The 15948-nt window shown below is 48.7% G+C and overlaps 1 protein-coding gene across 1 annotated transcript in view; it reads left to right on the top strand.

Annotated features, from left to right (window-relative positions):
* The window catches only part of Tmem178b (transmembrane protein 178B), a 434230-nt gene that overhangs the window by 393782 nt on the left and 24500 nt on the right, over positions 1-15948 (top strand). Inside the window, exon 3 of the mRNA XM_004661164.2 lies at positions 1003-1140. Coding sequence (XP_004661221.1) covers positions 1003-1140 — 138 coding nt within the window. The remainder of the gene's footprint in view (positions 1-1002; positions 1141-15948) is intronic.

Below are 15948 nucleotides of genomic sequence, written 5' to 3' on the forward strand. Positions count from 1 at the left end.
TTTCCCTTCTTTGAGAGGCTGTCTCATCCTGTAGTTAGCCACACTGTCTGGGTTCAAGCCGTTGGAAGCAAGTGGCTTTATTTTGCAGGAAGGGCCAAAGACAGCACCTGTCTCTTAAAGTTCAGATGGATGCATGGGAAGGGTAGTGTGGGTTCCTGGGTCCTCGGGCCGGCTGTGGTCCCCCAAGGAGTCCAGGCAACCGCGGAGATCAAGATTGTGTGCATGTGACAAAAGAAAAGACTTTCGGGAGACGGGAGACAGTCTCTGTGAACAGCTCGCTTTAATCAATAGGGAAATGGGTTGATAAGCAGTTGAGGGGCCTAAGGGGATTGGATGTACAGGGTTTCTTGGTGACGCCTAATTAGCATATGGGGACATACATTCCAGCACATAGGCAATGGTAAAGGGAAGATGTATGATACAGGGGGGTGGGCTTTGCAAAGGTGCTGGCTGATGCCATATAAGGAGTTTCCTAGGCAACTGGCCAAAAGCCACTGGGTTATCTTATCTGAATGTCAAGGTATCTCCGTGCTTGGAGAGGGAGTGGCCTTACTTCCTGCCGATCTCGGGGTCGGAGATTTTGTCTGGGGGTCCAGGCTCACTGCGACCCCCAAGAATTGGGCTATATAGATCCTGGCTCACTGCAATCCCAAGAATGGGGGGAGGAGCTCCCTTGCTGGTCTGGTCCCCAAGATATGACCTGCAGCATAGGCTGCTGCCACCTCTCCATAGCCTGGGGCCTGCGTGTCAGACAGCTTAGGTTTGCTTGAACCCAGGGCCCTGCCTGAGTCCGACAGGGTAGCCCTGGTCTGCCACGGATGAGCTGTGAAAGCAATAACGGTCATACGTTTGCTCTGTGCTGGGGGCTCGCTCTGAAAGAGATGGCCTTTCCTGCCCCTGGGGTGGTTCGCCCTCTCCCCCCAACCCCGCCCCAGAGCTAAGGCGCCTCTGCCGGTGAGTCCCAGCCTCGGCCGCTAACTGCGTCCCCTGCTTCCCCCGCAGACCTGCGCCGAATGACGGCCGGCTTCATGGGCATGGCCGTGGCCATCATCCTCTTCGGCTGGATCGTCGGCGTGCTGGGCTGCTGCTGGGACCGAGGCCTTATGCAGTACGTGGCGGGGCTGCTCTTCCTCATGGGAGGTAAGGCTGTGGGCTGGGGCAACGGGAGAGGTCCTGGTGACTGGAAATAACAAGGGGACACTGCAGGTGGGCGTGACGGGGCTGTGGCTATTCCCACGTGCTCGTCTGTTGGTTCATTAGACGATCTCTGAGTCCTTCTCACCTGCTCCCCACTGTGCCAGCAGTAGGGGTGCTAAGGGAGACGAGGTGCGGTCCTCAGTTCCAGTGCCTGATACCAAAGAGACACGGTGGCCGTGACACTTGTGTGACGACGCACAGATCTGGAGGAAGCAGGGACCCGGGAGGTGCCCAGCATTGTCTACACCCGTGCCCCAAGATTGGGCGTGAGACTAGGGAAGGGGTTTCCTCTCGGAATGCCCGTGTTTATCCTTGACTTTGGGGCCCTAATGTCCCCTCCCATTTAAAGGAAGGCCCTGGTGGGACAAGGATAGAACCTCTCTGTCTCCCTTAGTGCATTACCGCCATGCCATTACGGCAGCCCATTGTCCTTTAGGAGAGCTGAATAGCTAGGCTGCCATGGGTTACAGTCCACCAACAAAGTGAAAGCTGGTCGTCCCACCATCTCCTTGGGCCTCTTCTTTCCCTTAGGACTAGAATGTGCCTGGGGTTTCCTTGAACTCAATCTGAAGGGGATGTTCTGGATGCTCACAGCAGTTGTATGGAGCTTGGAGGAAGAAGGCTGGGCATGGATAGAGGGAAGTGAAATATTTGTGTGAGGAAGAGAAAATGAGTCCCTTGCATGAAAACAAATGTCAGACCTTTGGTACCATGAAAATGCCCAACTCTGGTCCCTTTAGTGGACCAGAAGAGATTCTAAGGAAAGATGGAGGAGTCGCCCATGAAGCTTGGCCAATGTGGAAAAAATGAGAGGCTTGTCTGTCGCAGTGCAGAGAGAGATTTCTGGGGTTCAATAAGTTCTGGTTTGGGAGAAGGGGAGAGTTTTATAGGATAAGACTGGAGCCGGAGGCTTTGTCCTTTCCTTGAAGCACAGGCTACCTTGTGTCAAAGACAAACAGGCCTTCTAGGAAGCTGTGACTTGTGCCCAAATTCTACCATCAAAGTCTGGGTGTCCCCCAACCAGAGTTTCCTTCCCTGGCACCCCACAGTGCAGTTATTGCAGAGGCTGGGGAGATGGGGTGTCTGAGGCAGAAGATCCCACACCCCTAAGGGTGTTCCACAGACAGGCCAATCCCCTCCGCCCACTTCCACTTGCACTTATTTTCTCTGCGCCTCTCTCCCCTTCATGAAACAAGGCATCGGACTAGCTGGCCATCCTTAATGACTTTTAGCGATGGATTCCCTTTTGTTTCCCTCCTGAAATTCAACTTCCACGTGGGTCCGCCAAAGGTAAAAAAGATAAAAGTGAAGAGACTCTGCTTGTACTGAGGCTTGCTCTGTCTCTTGGGCACACAGAGCCAGCTCCGATGAAACCCGGCTTTCCTGAGGCCTGGGAAAGGTCTTCCCGGAATCCCAGAAAAGCTGAGCAAACAGGCCTCTGGCGGAGCAGGAATCCGGAGCCCTGGGGACTGGCTTTCTTTCATCCCTACCTCTTGTTGGCATTTGCTGCTCCTGGGCACATTCTCCATTTGCCACCTGTCTCCAGGCAGGCGCAAGGCTGTGATCCTGCCACGTGTAGAGCCTTTGGATTCTGAGAACTCCTTTCGGAGCTGTTTCAATTGAAGACAAATAGGCAGAGTGTTATGGGCTCCCCAACTTTCCTGGCCAGTCCACATGCTGCAGATTCAGTAAGAAACAGGTCAGAATTGAGCGACAGCTGCTAGGCCAACAGCTGTGACTATGGTGATGTCACTAGGTCACTTTCCACTTCCTGGAGGCCTAGGGTAGGCAGCCTTTCCAAGGGGAAGGGGACAGACACAGCGTGGGGCAGGAGGATGTCTGGACCCCTCCCACCTGCTGGGCACCTATCGGATTGTGGTGCTGTGGACTACATTCAGAGTTTGAAGCCCTTTTCTGCTGGCTGGAAGAACAGGAACCCCGATTTCCTCAGCTCTGGACTCATCAGAGCTCTCTGCAGAGCACAGAGCGGGGGGCCCACCCAGACCAACCCAGCAGAGCTTCTAGGGGAAATCCCCGAGTGCAAAAGGAGCCAAGCACCAGAGGAGAGGAACTTTATGGTTCTTTCCAGCTTCCTTTCATATAGTACTAGGGACGAACTGGCTGACCAAGGCTTCTTGTAAGTTTTTTTGCATGTATATGTGTGTGCAGCGAGTGTGATTGTGTTTACACGTGTTTGAATGTATGTGTACGGGCACGTTTGTGTGTGCAGGGACACATTCATGTATGTGTGGAAACCAGAGGTCAACACTGGGTGTCTTCCCCAGTTGTTCTTCTACTTTATTATTTTTTTAATTTTTTGTTTATTTTTATTTATTTATTTGAGAGCTACAGAGCGAAAGAGGCAGATAGAGAGCAAGAGAGAGAGAATGAATGGGCACACCAGGGCTTCCAGCCACTGCAAACAAGCTCCAGATGTGTGCGCCCCCTTGTGCATCTGGCTAACGTGGGTCCTGGGGAATCGAGCCTTGAACTGGGATCCTTAGGCTTCACAGGCAAATGCTTAACTGCTAAGCCATCTCTCAAGCCCTACTTTATGATTTTGAGTCAAAGACTCAAGCTGAATCCAGAGCCCACCAGTTTGACTACATGAGTTAGCCATCAAGTTTTGGGGACCTTTCGTTCTCTACTTTTCTACCACTGAGCTTACAGGCATGTGCCTCTGTGCCCAGCTTTTCATGGGTTATGGGAATCCAAATTTGGGTCAAATTTACAGCAAGCACTTTACTCACTAAAGCCATCTCTCCAGCCTCTGCTGTTTTAAAACTTTCTTGGCCTTTTATGACTATTTCTCCACACCTTATGCAGAAAGGGACAGGGCAGTACCAACAGGCCTCAGAAGTTAGGAAGACCCATCTGAGCCTTGACTACTATGGGGCGGAACAGTAAATTATCTCTTCTTGGACATAAGCTATACTCTTCAAATGGCAAAGCCATACTTTCTGATAAGGCCTTTGTGTGACAACTCGCTTAAGAAAGTGCTATTCAATGAGTATCTCTTGCCCACCGGGACACTCTCCAGACTGAAGAGATGCAACTCATCCACAGGTCACACGACCTCTTTCACCAGGACTGTACCAAGGTGAAGTAGATGTGTTCCCCTGAAAGAGGCTGGGGTGGGAAGTGGTACCTGCACACTTTGGGTTACCATCATACCCTGCACCAACAGGAAGAACTGAAGGGACGGTCATCTGTTGGAAGTTCTGCAGGTATGCTTCCTTCTCCAGCTAGCGTCCTCTGCCATTGGGCCTGACACGACACTGGGAGTGAAGCCCAGGGCAGCTGCCATGCTCCAACCCATGAACTTGATTTTGTTAAGAAGGTGGTTGAGAGCTGGAGAGATGGCTTAGTGGTTAAGCGCTTGCCTGTGAAGCTAAAGGACCCTGGTTCGATGCTCGGTTCTCCAGGACCCATGTTAGCCAGATGCACAAGGGGGCGCACGCATCTGGAGTTCATTTGCTGTGGCTGGAGGCCCTGGTATGCCCATTCTCTCTCTTTCTCTCTCTCTCTCTGTCACTCTCAAATAAATAAATAAAAATAAACAATTTTTTTTTTTAAAGAATGTGGTTGAGGTGTTCAAGCCCAAAGCCTAGGCATTCCTGGTCCCTCCTTGGCTGTGATGGCTAAACTGAGAGGCACCAACCCAGAAGTGAGGCCGTGCCATGCAGAACCCTGTGGGTCAAAGAGATATTTCAGCACTAACCCTTCCCAGAACCGTGATGAGTCCTGCCTTCTGGAGGGTTAATCTCCTACAGTTGAGGTGCTGAAAACCTCAGAGCCATCAACTTGTGACAGCCACCTTCTAGACAGCAAAACCAGTAGTCACTCAATCAACGCAGGCATTTCCCACAAAATAACCTTGTAGACTTACTTTCTCCGAGGTTGGAGGTCTCAGGGGTCTGTGACAGGGTATAGACAGATGTCCTAGGGATCACACTGGGCTGTGGGATAAGTGGGTGGGCACCAAAAGCAGCAGTGTGTGTAGCTGGCCAGGCTTGAGGAGAGTGAGCTCATGGAAAAGGAAGAGGCAACAAGAATGAAAAAGGTGGCTTAGCAGTTAAGGCACTTGCCTGTGAGCCTAAGGACCTAGGTTCAATTCCCCAGGACCCACATAAGCCAGATGCACAAAGTGACCTGTGTCTGTAGTTCGTTTGCAATGGCTGGAGGCTGTGGTACACCCATTTTCTCTCCCCCCACCCCGCTCTCTCTTTCTCTTTCCCTCTTTTTTTCTCTCCTTCCCCTCTATTTTTCAAATAAATACATATTTTTAAATTTTTTGTTTATTTTTTATTTATTTATTTGAGAGTGACAGACAGAGAAAGAGGCAGATAGATAGAGAGAAAGAATGGGCATGCCAGGGCCTCCAGCCGCTGCAAACGAACTCCAGACACGTGCGCCCCCTTGTGCATCTGGCTAACATGGGTCCTGGAGAATTGAGCCTCGAACCGGGGTCCTTAGGCTTCACAGGCAAGCACTTAACCATCTCTCCAGCCCTAAATACATATTTTTTTAGAAAAGGTACGTTTAGAATCAAGATTCCAAAGATGGAGTCAGGCAACTTGAGGTGATGCCTCTAGAGCTGAAACCAATATTGCAGAATGCTGCTCACCCACTTTTCCTCTCCCTGTTCCCGTAGGAAGAAATGTGCCCTGCACAGGGCACTTTACCACTCTAGATATAACTATTTCTGGGTTAGAGAGGGTACTTCCCGCCCAGTGAAGTAATTAGCAACAAATTGTCTAATTAACGCTCAAACCAGAGGAAACGATTAATTAATGCAGGGCAGCATTATCTGGCCAGGAGGCTGGGGGTGGTGGGTGGGATCCAGTTTCCCTTCTGGCAGTGCCTACGGGGAAGCTCTTGCCCAGACTGGTGGGTGCCGGTAATCATCCTGATGAATCATCAGAGATATGCAGATTCTTGGGAACAGGATGCCACAGGGGGCAGGCTGGGTGACAGGGAGCCTGTGACTGAGTGCCGAGCTCACCCATGACGCCGGCCTGGGAGCTCCTCACGCACACAGGCAGACAAGATCTGCGGATCTTGGAACCTTGGGCCCATGCCCACCTTGTCAAGAGCCTTCCCACAGTCTTTCTGTACTTGCTAGAAGCCTTCCAATCTCTCTATGGCAGCCAGGGCGAAGGCTCCACCCTCTTTTGTCTAGACTAATGCTGGAGCCTCCAAACTGGCCATCTTGACCACTCCAGCCAACGCTTCATCAGTTCTGCCCAGAGCAATTAGCATACTTTTTTTTTTTTTTTTGAGGTAGGGTCTCTAGCTCAGGCTGACCTGGAATTTACTGTGTAGTCTCAGGGGGCCTCAAACTCATGGCGATCCTCCTACCTCTGCCTCCTGAGTGCTGGGATTAAAGGCGTGCGCCACCACGCCAGGCGAGCATACATTTTTAAACTGAGTAAGACGTGATATTTACGTGCTGGCTTCCTGTTGAACTTAAAATCCAAATTCCTCCTTATTGGGGAATATAGGTCATGCATTGTGGGGTTTGCCATCAGTTATGAGTAGGAAGCAATGTCTCTGTATATCATGACCCCATGTGTACCAGTAAAACCTATTTGACCTTGGACCTCCAGTGATGCTTGATGCAGCGCTTAAAACAATGAAGATTCCGCAGTTTGAGAGGCATTTATACAACTCTGCAGCTTTCGAAGCTCGAACTAAGTGCCGAGATAAGAGAGCAGATGTTGGAGAATTCTTCTAGATTTCCTGAATTTGATATTTCCAATTTCTTTCTTATTATTTTTGCTACTCCTAATGTATATAAACTGTAGAGACAGTTTTAATCTTGGGATCAGCTTAGATAAATTTTGTCATTTGGGAAGGGTCATATTTTAATTTAATACACAGTATCACAAGTAATGTACTGCCTATTGAATAGTTTCTGTAACTATACTGGTAACCACAAATAAAGTGCTTGTAACATTTGGTTGCATTCTATTTAAGTGGAGAGCAAAAGGATATTTCACAGTGAACAAAACTACTAGCCAAGGTTTAATTCCTTTACACTGATTATCAAAAGTACAGAGTGATTTTTACATAAAAGGTATTTAACTTGTTATCTTAAACGTGGGAATATAATTTTTGGGAGCTAGTGCCTCTGGAAAAGCTGCTATCTTTCAAAATGGAATGTAGCTGTTTTTATTTTGTGCCTGAACTCAATAAAGGAATTATATCAGAGTCCTACAGCTTCTCTTGAGGGCTTTCGCTCACATTCATGTTCATGTTGACTAACCTGCAAGGATGGGTGCTGACCTTAGCCCCTAATAGGTAAGAGCAGGAACATGCATCTTACCTGCTGGATGAAATCTTGTATTTCTCACTTTAAAATAAAGATCCTTTCGCACTGAAAAAAAAAAAAAATGAAAGCAATCAAGCAAATTGAAAAAAAATCCAAATTCCTTACCCGTGTTTGGATGCCCTCTCCACCCTGGCTGGCCCTGGCTCTCTTGCCTCCCTTCCTGGTTCTTTCCTCATGACACCCACATTTGGCTTCAAGGCACCAGAGCCAGCTGATGTCTTTGCCCATGGAGTTTCCACAGCAGCACCTCATGAAGCTCCCCTTTTGTGGTTTGGAGGTTCCCCCTCAGAGACAGGTTTCCTGGTCCACTCTTGGTGCCTTCCATTTTAATGGTAATTTCCTATACTATTTCCCTTCTTTCTGGGATGTATCCTGTTCGTGATTTTGTGTTCCGTTGATTAAAACAGCAAACATTTCTCATCTCACAGGTTCCCTGGATCAGCTTACCAGGGTTCCTGGTTGAGAGGCTCACAAAACTGTGCCCATAGCTGGGGCTGGGACTGGGGCTGGCATCACCTCTGAGGCTTGACTCCTCTGCCAGGGTCACAGTGCTGATGGCAGAAATTCATTTCCTGACAGCTGCAGAGCTCACGGAAGGTTGTTTGCTCAAGGGCTGTGTGAGAGCGGCACTTTGACTTCTGTCTCTGATGACGAGTTTTAGAAGAGCTTAGACTGAAAGGAAAATTGAGCAGGTGGTACAAAGAGTTCAAGTATCACCCTGTCCCCTGAGCAGCTTCTCCTTGTATCAACATGCTTACCTTAGTGGGGCACATGTGTGATGATCACTGGATGGATGACGGTACATTATCAGTAACTGAATCCACAGTTAAATTTGTTTCCTGGAGTTTTTTTCCTTGAGGTCCTTTTCTGTCCCAGGACCCCATGCAGCTCACCAAGTTGTTTTCAGTTCTTATATTTCCTTGGGCTCTTCGTGGCCGTGGCAGATTTTCAAGACATTGTTTATTTTTGTTGGTTTTGAAGAGCACAGGCCAGGCTGATGATAGGACCCTCCTCTGTTGAGACGTGTACGTTGCTTTACTCGCACTGACATTGGATTGAGGGTTAGAGGAGAGAGATCACAGAGGTAAAATTCCATTTTTAGCACGTCACTTCAGAATGACTTCTGACTGTGGCTGTTGCCCCTGTCACCTGGAGTAAGTAGCGTTGGTCATGTTTCTCCACTGCCAGGGTTTTTCTTCTCTGTTCCTACATGGTATTGAGGAAAGTCACTCTGCGTGACCGCACATGGAAAGTGGCGAGTTAAGATGGAGGGCTGGGACGGAGAGAGGAATATGACTTACGATTCTTCTGTGCGAGATGCTTGTCTCTTATCACCTGCTTTGAGTTCATACAATCATTTATTTATATCGCGAGGGGCTTGGGAGCGTTTATTTGGTCCTCGGAGTTATCGTCCAATACTACTTGACAGTTTTGTCCCAGTTCTTCTAGCTGTGCTTGCTCAGAGTTATTTCACTGTCTCTTGACCCCCCTTGGTGGACCCTCATTGATGTGCCGTATCCGTTCCTGTATTCACTGCTGTGACCAATTACCTGACAAGAAGCAGCTTCGTGAGGAAAAGGTTTATTTTGGTTTACAGTCCCGGAGGCACGGCCCATCATGGCGGGGAAGGCATGGCAGCAGAAGTGTGAAGCCAGCTGGTCACACGCCCACAGTTAGGAAAAGCTGGAACAGTAAGCGGGGCCCAGCCATGAAACCTCAAGGCCTGCCCGCAGTGATGCACTTCCTTGGCTAAGGCTCCACCTCGTACAAGTTCCTCCAACTTTCCCAAACAGTGCCACCAGCTGGGAACCAAGTGCTCAAACACATGAGCCTATGTGAAGGGTCTATCTGCTTCTGTTACAAAACATCTTAAGGAAGATGTTAAGATGATTTGTACTTGAATTCATAGCATGTCACAGCTTTAATCTGGACTCACAGGATATTAGAAATGGAAGGGACTTTCAATACCTTTGGGTTAGACCTTCTGTGTTTAGAGAACAGTGGCTGTGTCAAGTTTGTCCTGGATCACCCAACTAGTTGCTGGCAGAAATGAATCCTGAGCCTGGACCATGACCCACACCTGTATTCGTGCTGCCCAACTGGCTGCCCCTGGTCTGGGCACCCAACTCTGTCTTCTGCTGGGTCACATACTTCTCACCCTGGCAGAACTCGGTTCTGTGCTTTCCAGTAGATTCCAGTGTTCCCACAATCTCTCTGTGTGCCCTTTGAACCCCTAACTGTGGTCCTTTTTTCCCTCTCCCTCCCTTTTCAAAGCACAAAGGGAGCATATGAAGGAGGTGGTGGCCAGAACTGAGGGTATGAGTGATAATGGGAAAAGAAATCACACAAGGTTCTTTTCCTACAATCCTTGATCAGAATGACCTTACCGACATCACCACTCAATCAGAAGGGATGAAGAAAATGCCCCCAAAGAAGTTCAGGCTGTTAGGTTTGAGCGTTTGTATCCATGTGCAAACCAAGGACCAAATATCTAGCATAGGTGTCCAGCTAGCTATGTAATGAGCCCACAGAAACGCAACAAAACACCCCTCTTCTTGCAGACAAAGAACTTGACAAAGGCCCAGCAATTTGGAAAACATATGACCCTCACAGGGGGATTCGAAGGTCACAGGTGTCTTGCCTCGTGCACTGTTTCATTTAGTCAGCAAAGTGATTTGGGGACACCTATAAGATTGAATCATCATGTAGGTTTCCCCATCAGCCTTCCCTTCCAGCCTTGTCAGAAAGTCATTTGTAGCTCTGGCCCTGCTTGAAGACAGAACTGAGTTTCTGTAAGGTCAGGAGATACTAAGCCTTAAACCTCATGTCTCTGGGCCATTACTTCATGTCTCATCAGTTAGAGAGGGAGAACACAAAGCAGAGGACCATGTAAATTAGATATTCCAGGAAGGGAGAATAAATCCAATAAGCCAATGACTTGTCAAGATGTGAAGCTTATAATGAATGGTAGCTGTGACTAACTTGTATATACCTTGAGAAGATTCCATTCTAATAGGCAGAGAGCTGTCCAATAATCTATCACAGCCAATCGAGGGTGACTCTGGCATAAAACCCATCTACTTACCCTACTGATCTGCTCTTATAATTTCATGTGAGACTTCACTGAAACATCATCGCTCTTCCCTAGTCTTACAATTTTTCAATATATTAGGCAGAGAGCCTCAAACCATTTCTTACCCTGAAACATGCCTTTCCCCTTGGAAGGCAGATATATATTTGAATATCTATTAACATTTGATTACATTCAAAGCATTTCTTGGATGGAAAAGTTTTGACAGTCCGTGTCATTTAGAGGAAGAGACATGCTATCAGAACAATTAGAAAATAATCCTTCCAGGTTTACTTTTCATAGAGTCCATGGCCAGGATGGATTTCTCCAGCAACTCACACATCATGGGTGACTTCAGACTCAAATATGTTCCATACATGCCACCAGAAGGTCCATCCCTGGCATAGCTATGAGATTCAAAAGAGAATAGTATGCATGTCTGTCTTTGTAAACCCAGCTGTGGTCAGTGAAGCCACATCAGATGCCCTGTAACCTGCCCACCAAATGTTCAACAAAGCCACAGTCCATATATTTATGAGGGCAAGGGGATGGATGATGTACCATTGAATACCTAGATGAAGTGCCAAGACAGAACAGACTCTGGAAGGAGATTGAAGAGAAGGTGGCTGGGCTGGAAAGATGGCCTAGCAGTTAAGCACTTGCCTGTGAAGCCTAAGGACCCCGATTTGAGGCTCGATTCTCCAGGACCTACGTAAGCCAGATACACAAGGAGGCGCATGCATCTGGAGTTTGTTTGCAGTGGCTGGAGGCCCTGGTGCACCCATTCTCTCTGTCTCTCTGCCTCTTTATCTGTCACTCTCAAATAAATAAATTAAATTAAATAAATCTTTGAAAAAAAAATCAATGGCTGCTGAAGGCATCTGGGAAAGCAGACCTGGGGAGTCAATCCTCATCTCTTAGATGTCCCTGTGTGCATTTTCTCATGGGCTGCCTGCCGTTGCTTGCCACCCAAGGGCCCAAGTCTTTTTTCAGGAATCAGAATCACCCAGGAACAGAGGGTGCTGTGACTTTCTGTGGAGATCTAGTCCAGCAGCGAAGGAGCTTGGACTCGCCCCGTGACCCTGGAGTGCTCCTCGTCTGCCTTTCCTGCTTTGCTCTGATTTTCGCATCTAGTAAGCAGAGCTGAGAACAGTACTCCATGCAAGCAGAGCTGCGAGCCGTGCGGCGGACTCACCTGGCGGCCTCACAAGGCCAAGCATTGCCAAGCATTGTTCTTGTCAACTTGTACATATGTATGATTTTAGCTGAAGAGATATTCCTTTTTAAAATAACTGCCTTCGGTGGCACTTCTCTTTGAGTGTGAGTGGCCTCATGCCATTGCTACCCAGTGGCATCCAGAGATTTTACATGCTGAGATAGGAGAGGTGAAGTCCTTACACAGGTGGTGCCTTAGTCTAATCACCACCCTACCCATCCATCCATCCATCCATCCACCCATCCATCCATCCATCCATCCATCTATCCATCCATCCATTCACATTCTCCAATGCCAAATGCCTCTTATTTGAATAAAATGGGGAAGAAGACAAAAACCCATGAGGCTCACATTCAAGTTGGAGTGACAGAAGAAAAGCAAGTGCCTTAACTATATGAGATATATTAAGGTGGCAAGACCTGTGAAGAAAAACAAGCATGTTGGGTCAAGAGAAGTTGAGGAGGATGGTTGCAACAAGCGCAGAGTGAGGTGGAGATAATGCCAGTCAGGTGGACACTTCAGGAAGGGCATTGGAAGCCATGGACAGAGGTCTGATGGACTCAAGGGGTGTTAGTCCCCATCTTGCCTTTCCCCAGTTCAGTTGTCCTGGGGCAGTCCCCTGAGTGACAGTCAATATTGTGTGATCTTATCAATGTCTCTGGCTACCTTCTGGGGTGTCTAGTCTTGGATTCTCTAAATATTGCTATTCCTAGGTCCAGTGTAAAGAGGGGCCCGCTGTTCATGCCTTGGGGGTACATATCAGGGTTGGGGAGCCAGTATGCCTCTAGATGTTGTTGCATGCTATATACCCAGGTGCTACCTTCTGTTCTGACTATGGCCACCTGTATAACTTGGGGTGCACAGAGAAATATGAAAACCCACAATCTCTTGTTTAAGCACTTCGATTTTCAAGCAGCACACCCACAAAGCCCACTGGGATTCTAGCATTTTGGGGCACACTCAAACGCCATGACCTCAGAACACCAAGGCTTCTTGCTATACAGCCTCTGGGAAATCTAAAACCATATCTGTTCTCTGTCTTGCTTGCAGCTCCCTATCTTCCTAATTCAGGCCAAGCCTGCTTGTGTTGATTGATTGAACAAGCCAAAAAAACAAAAAAATAAAAAAGTGAGCCTCCTTTTTTGCCCAAAGGTGACCCTCACATGTTGTGAAAATAATTCACCAAGGAGAGAAAGGTAAGGTGGTATGACAATGGAGAAGACCGCCTCAAGAAATTGGTGGGCTCTCTAAAGGAAGAAATGTCCCCAGAGTTAATTGATAACTGGAAACTTGTTTTAAGACCATTATTTCAATGTGGTATGTGCCATGCTTAAGACGGTACAAGAAGAATAAGATGCCTGTGCTGGGGAGACGACTCCGCAGGTAAGAGCGCTTGCTGTGCATGAGGACCTGAGAAGGCCTGCGTTTGATCCGCTGCACCCACCTCAAAAGCTAAGACTTGACCCCTCAAACCTGTAACCCCCGTCTTGTGTGGGGGTGCAGAGTCAGGTTCGCACTGGGGCTTGTTGGTTAGACAATCTGACCAAAAATGGCAGCTCCCGTTTCACCGAGAGCCTGCTCCTCAAGCAAGCAGGGCAGACGGGCGAGAGAGAGGGACACACAGTGCTCTCCCCCGGCCTCCGCACGCGTGCACGTGGTACAGGTGTACATTTACATCCACCCATGTGTGTATACCACACCCACATACCCCCCCCTCACACACAAATAGTAACGCCAAGATTGGATAAAGATAAACCAGGTTTGATAGGAACAGCCAGACAAGGATTAGGGGGTTAAGACATATTGGCGTACACACCATCTGTGAATGTTTTGGTGGGATACTTGGTGATCCTTTAGAGACATTCTTGTAATAACGAATAATCAATAAACAATTCCCAGAAAATGGGCTATAATAAAGTAAGGGATAGCAAAGTCATGTCCACATATGTCCACAGGAGGAGGAGGGCTTGGGCTCTTATTCTCATGGAGGATGGACCATTTCTCCATGGCTGGGTGCCCTCTCCGATGGCCTGCCCGCCTCAACATAGAAATACCTGAATTATTGAGTGGACACGGTCCGTACTGGGGCCATTAGGTACCCTAGGGCTCCTCAGCACCAGCAAAATTCCGCCTTTCCTGGGGGGGAACAATCACTGCCACTGCATTGAGCCTTGGCCCCTCACTTCCACCCGACGGACTGCCCACAGGGAAGAGTGGGGAGAGAAGAACAGCCAAGCTAGAGCGCCTGGAAGACCGTCTCCAGCCGTGGGTGGTTGTAGAAAGACAGGTTGCTCTACCACCTCTGAGTGGAAACAGAAAGCCCCAGGATGCAGTGGATTCACTGACAGGTTGCCATGGAAACCTAAGGATGGCTGAAATCAACTTCACAAGCCTCCCTCCCTCAGCCACTTCTGGGTTGTTCCTACATAGACAGGCAAGTTTTGGGGAAAGGGTACTTGTCAGGCAAACTCTGAAACAAGTCATGAATCAAAGAGAAAAAAAAAAAAAAAATGCTGCTTTCTGAAGTAAATGGAGGCCACCTCTGTTAGGCTTCAGAAGCTGCTCCCAGGGAGTAACAGGTATGAGTGAGGAAGAATGTCCGCTTCTTGTCCCTTGGGGGGGGGGAGCTGGTGATGATAGGGGTTGAGGTGACCGTGGAGGGATTAAGGACAGTGAGAAATGGTCAAAAAATGGGTCCTTCGTCTCCTCGGAGCCCCTTGAATGTGCTCCTCACTGCACGTACTATATGGTGACACATCACATACACAGAGCCGGAAGCCAGGACCCCAGACGCCAGGCCAAACGGGCCAGACACACAGCCCTATGGAAGTAGATGAAAGCACACTGTCAGAGGCCTGGAGCATACACACAAGATTGAGGGCTGCCAGCTCCCCCATGCCACCAGATCATGGCCCAACTCAGAGCACAAGGAGCAGAGCCTGGGGCCAGCTCCTGCAGTGAGCAGCCCGGCCCACCCGGCAGCCAGAGCCACATGTCCGCCCCTTGCTGTGGATCGGGCGGCTCAAGCCTAGCAGGCTCAGGCTGATCGGCCTGCACACAGTCCCACGTTCTGCAGGCCAGGGGACAGTGACTCTGGAGATATTTCAGGAGCATGGACTTTGAGGTCTAATTAGATTCTGCTCTGAGGACAAATGTCTGTGTCCTAATAGCTCTTGGCTACCTGGACAGGTGGGCCACCGCTTATGTATGGCTCCATGTCTGAAATAACTGAAGAACGGGGTCCTTTGTACAACTGGTGTACCCCACTGGCTTCAGGTCGCTGTCGCAGACAGCTTCCTGTTCCTGGGAAGAGCATCCAAACCAGGCACAGTTAAAGGGAGAAAGGGATTTACTTCAGCATGCAGGTCCAAGGGAGCTCCTTCAATGACAGAAGAAGCTGGCTCCCATTCATAAATCCAAGCAGAGAGAGAGAAAAACAAAAACAAAAAACGCCAGCAGCCAGCAAGCACGTTTAAGCAACAGGGACCCTGCCAGAGCTCACACTTTGTTTTTTTATTACTTATGTATATAGTGTGTATACCGTCAGGATGATACCATCGTTAGCCTTCTCCCTGTCATCCCCCCATGAAGATTGTGGGTGTTGCATTCTGGGGGTGTCCATCAGTTATGGGGGAGAGGCAATGTCTCTGTGCATAATATCCCAACATGTGGCTCTAACAATCTTCCTGCCTCATCTTCCGTGAATTTCCCTGAGCCAGGTTGGGTTCATTTGAGGTCTATTTCAGTGACAGGAGGACTTGGGAGTCTCTGTGTCTCTGGGTATTTGATTTGGTAGGGGTTGAATGTTCTCTGTGTCTGTCTCCTTCACCCTTGTGCTGATACCAGGTTCACTGAGGAAGCAGCTCTTGCTCATTACCCCAGTAACTCTGTGGTTTCAGCTGGGGCCCTGGTGAGGGGCGACGGTCTGATTCTCTCCCCTGGTTTGTGCCCATCTGAAAAAGTGAAGCAAATTCCCCAATGCAGAGTGAGGTCAGTGCAAGATACATGGATAACCATTATTATTTTAGAGAGAATTTAATAGGTGTAGCCCGCTATTGGTGGGAGCTTGATATTGGAGAGAGGGCTCATTTTTGGATATGGTTCTGACTTGTTTCCCCATTCCAGATATGG

The sequence above is a fragment of the Jaculus jaculus genome, chromosome 10 (assembly GCF_020740685.1).
Source record: "Jaculus jaculus isolate mJacJac1 chromosome 10, mJacJac1.mat.Y.cur, whole genome shotgun sequence".
In the NCBI taxonomy this organism is placed as follows: domain Eukaryota; kingdom Metazoa; phylum Chordata; class Mammalia; order Rodentia; family Dipodidae; genus Jaculus; species Jaculus jaculus.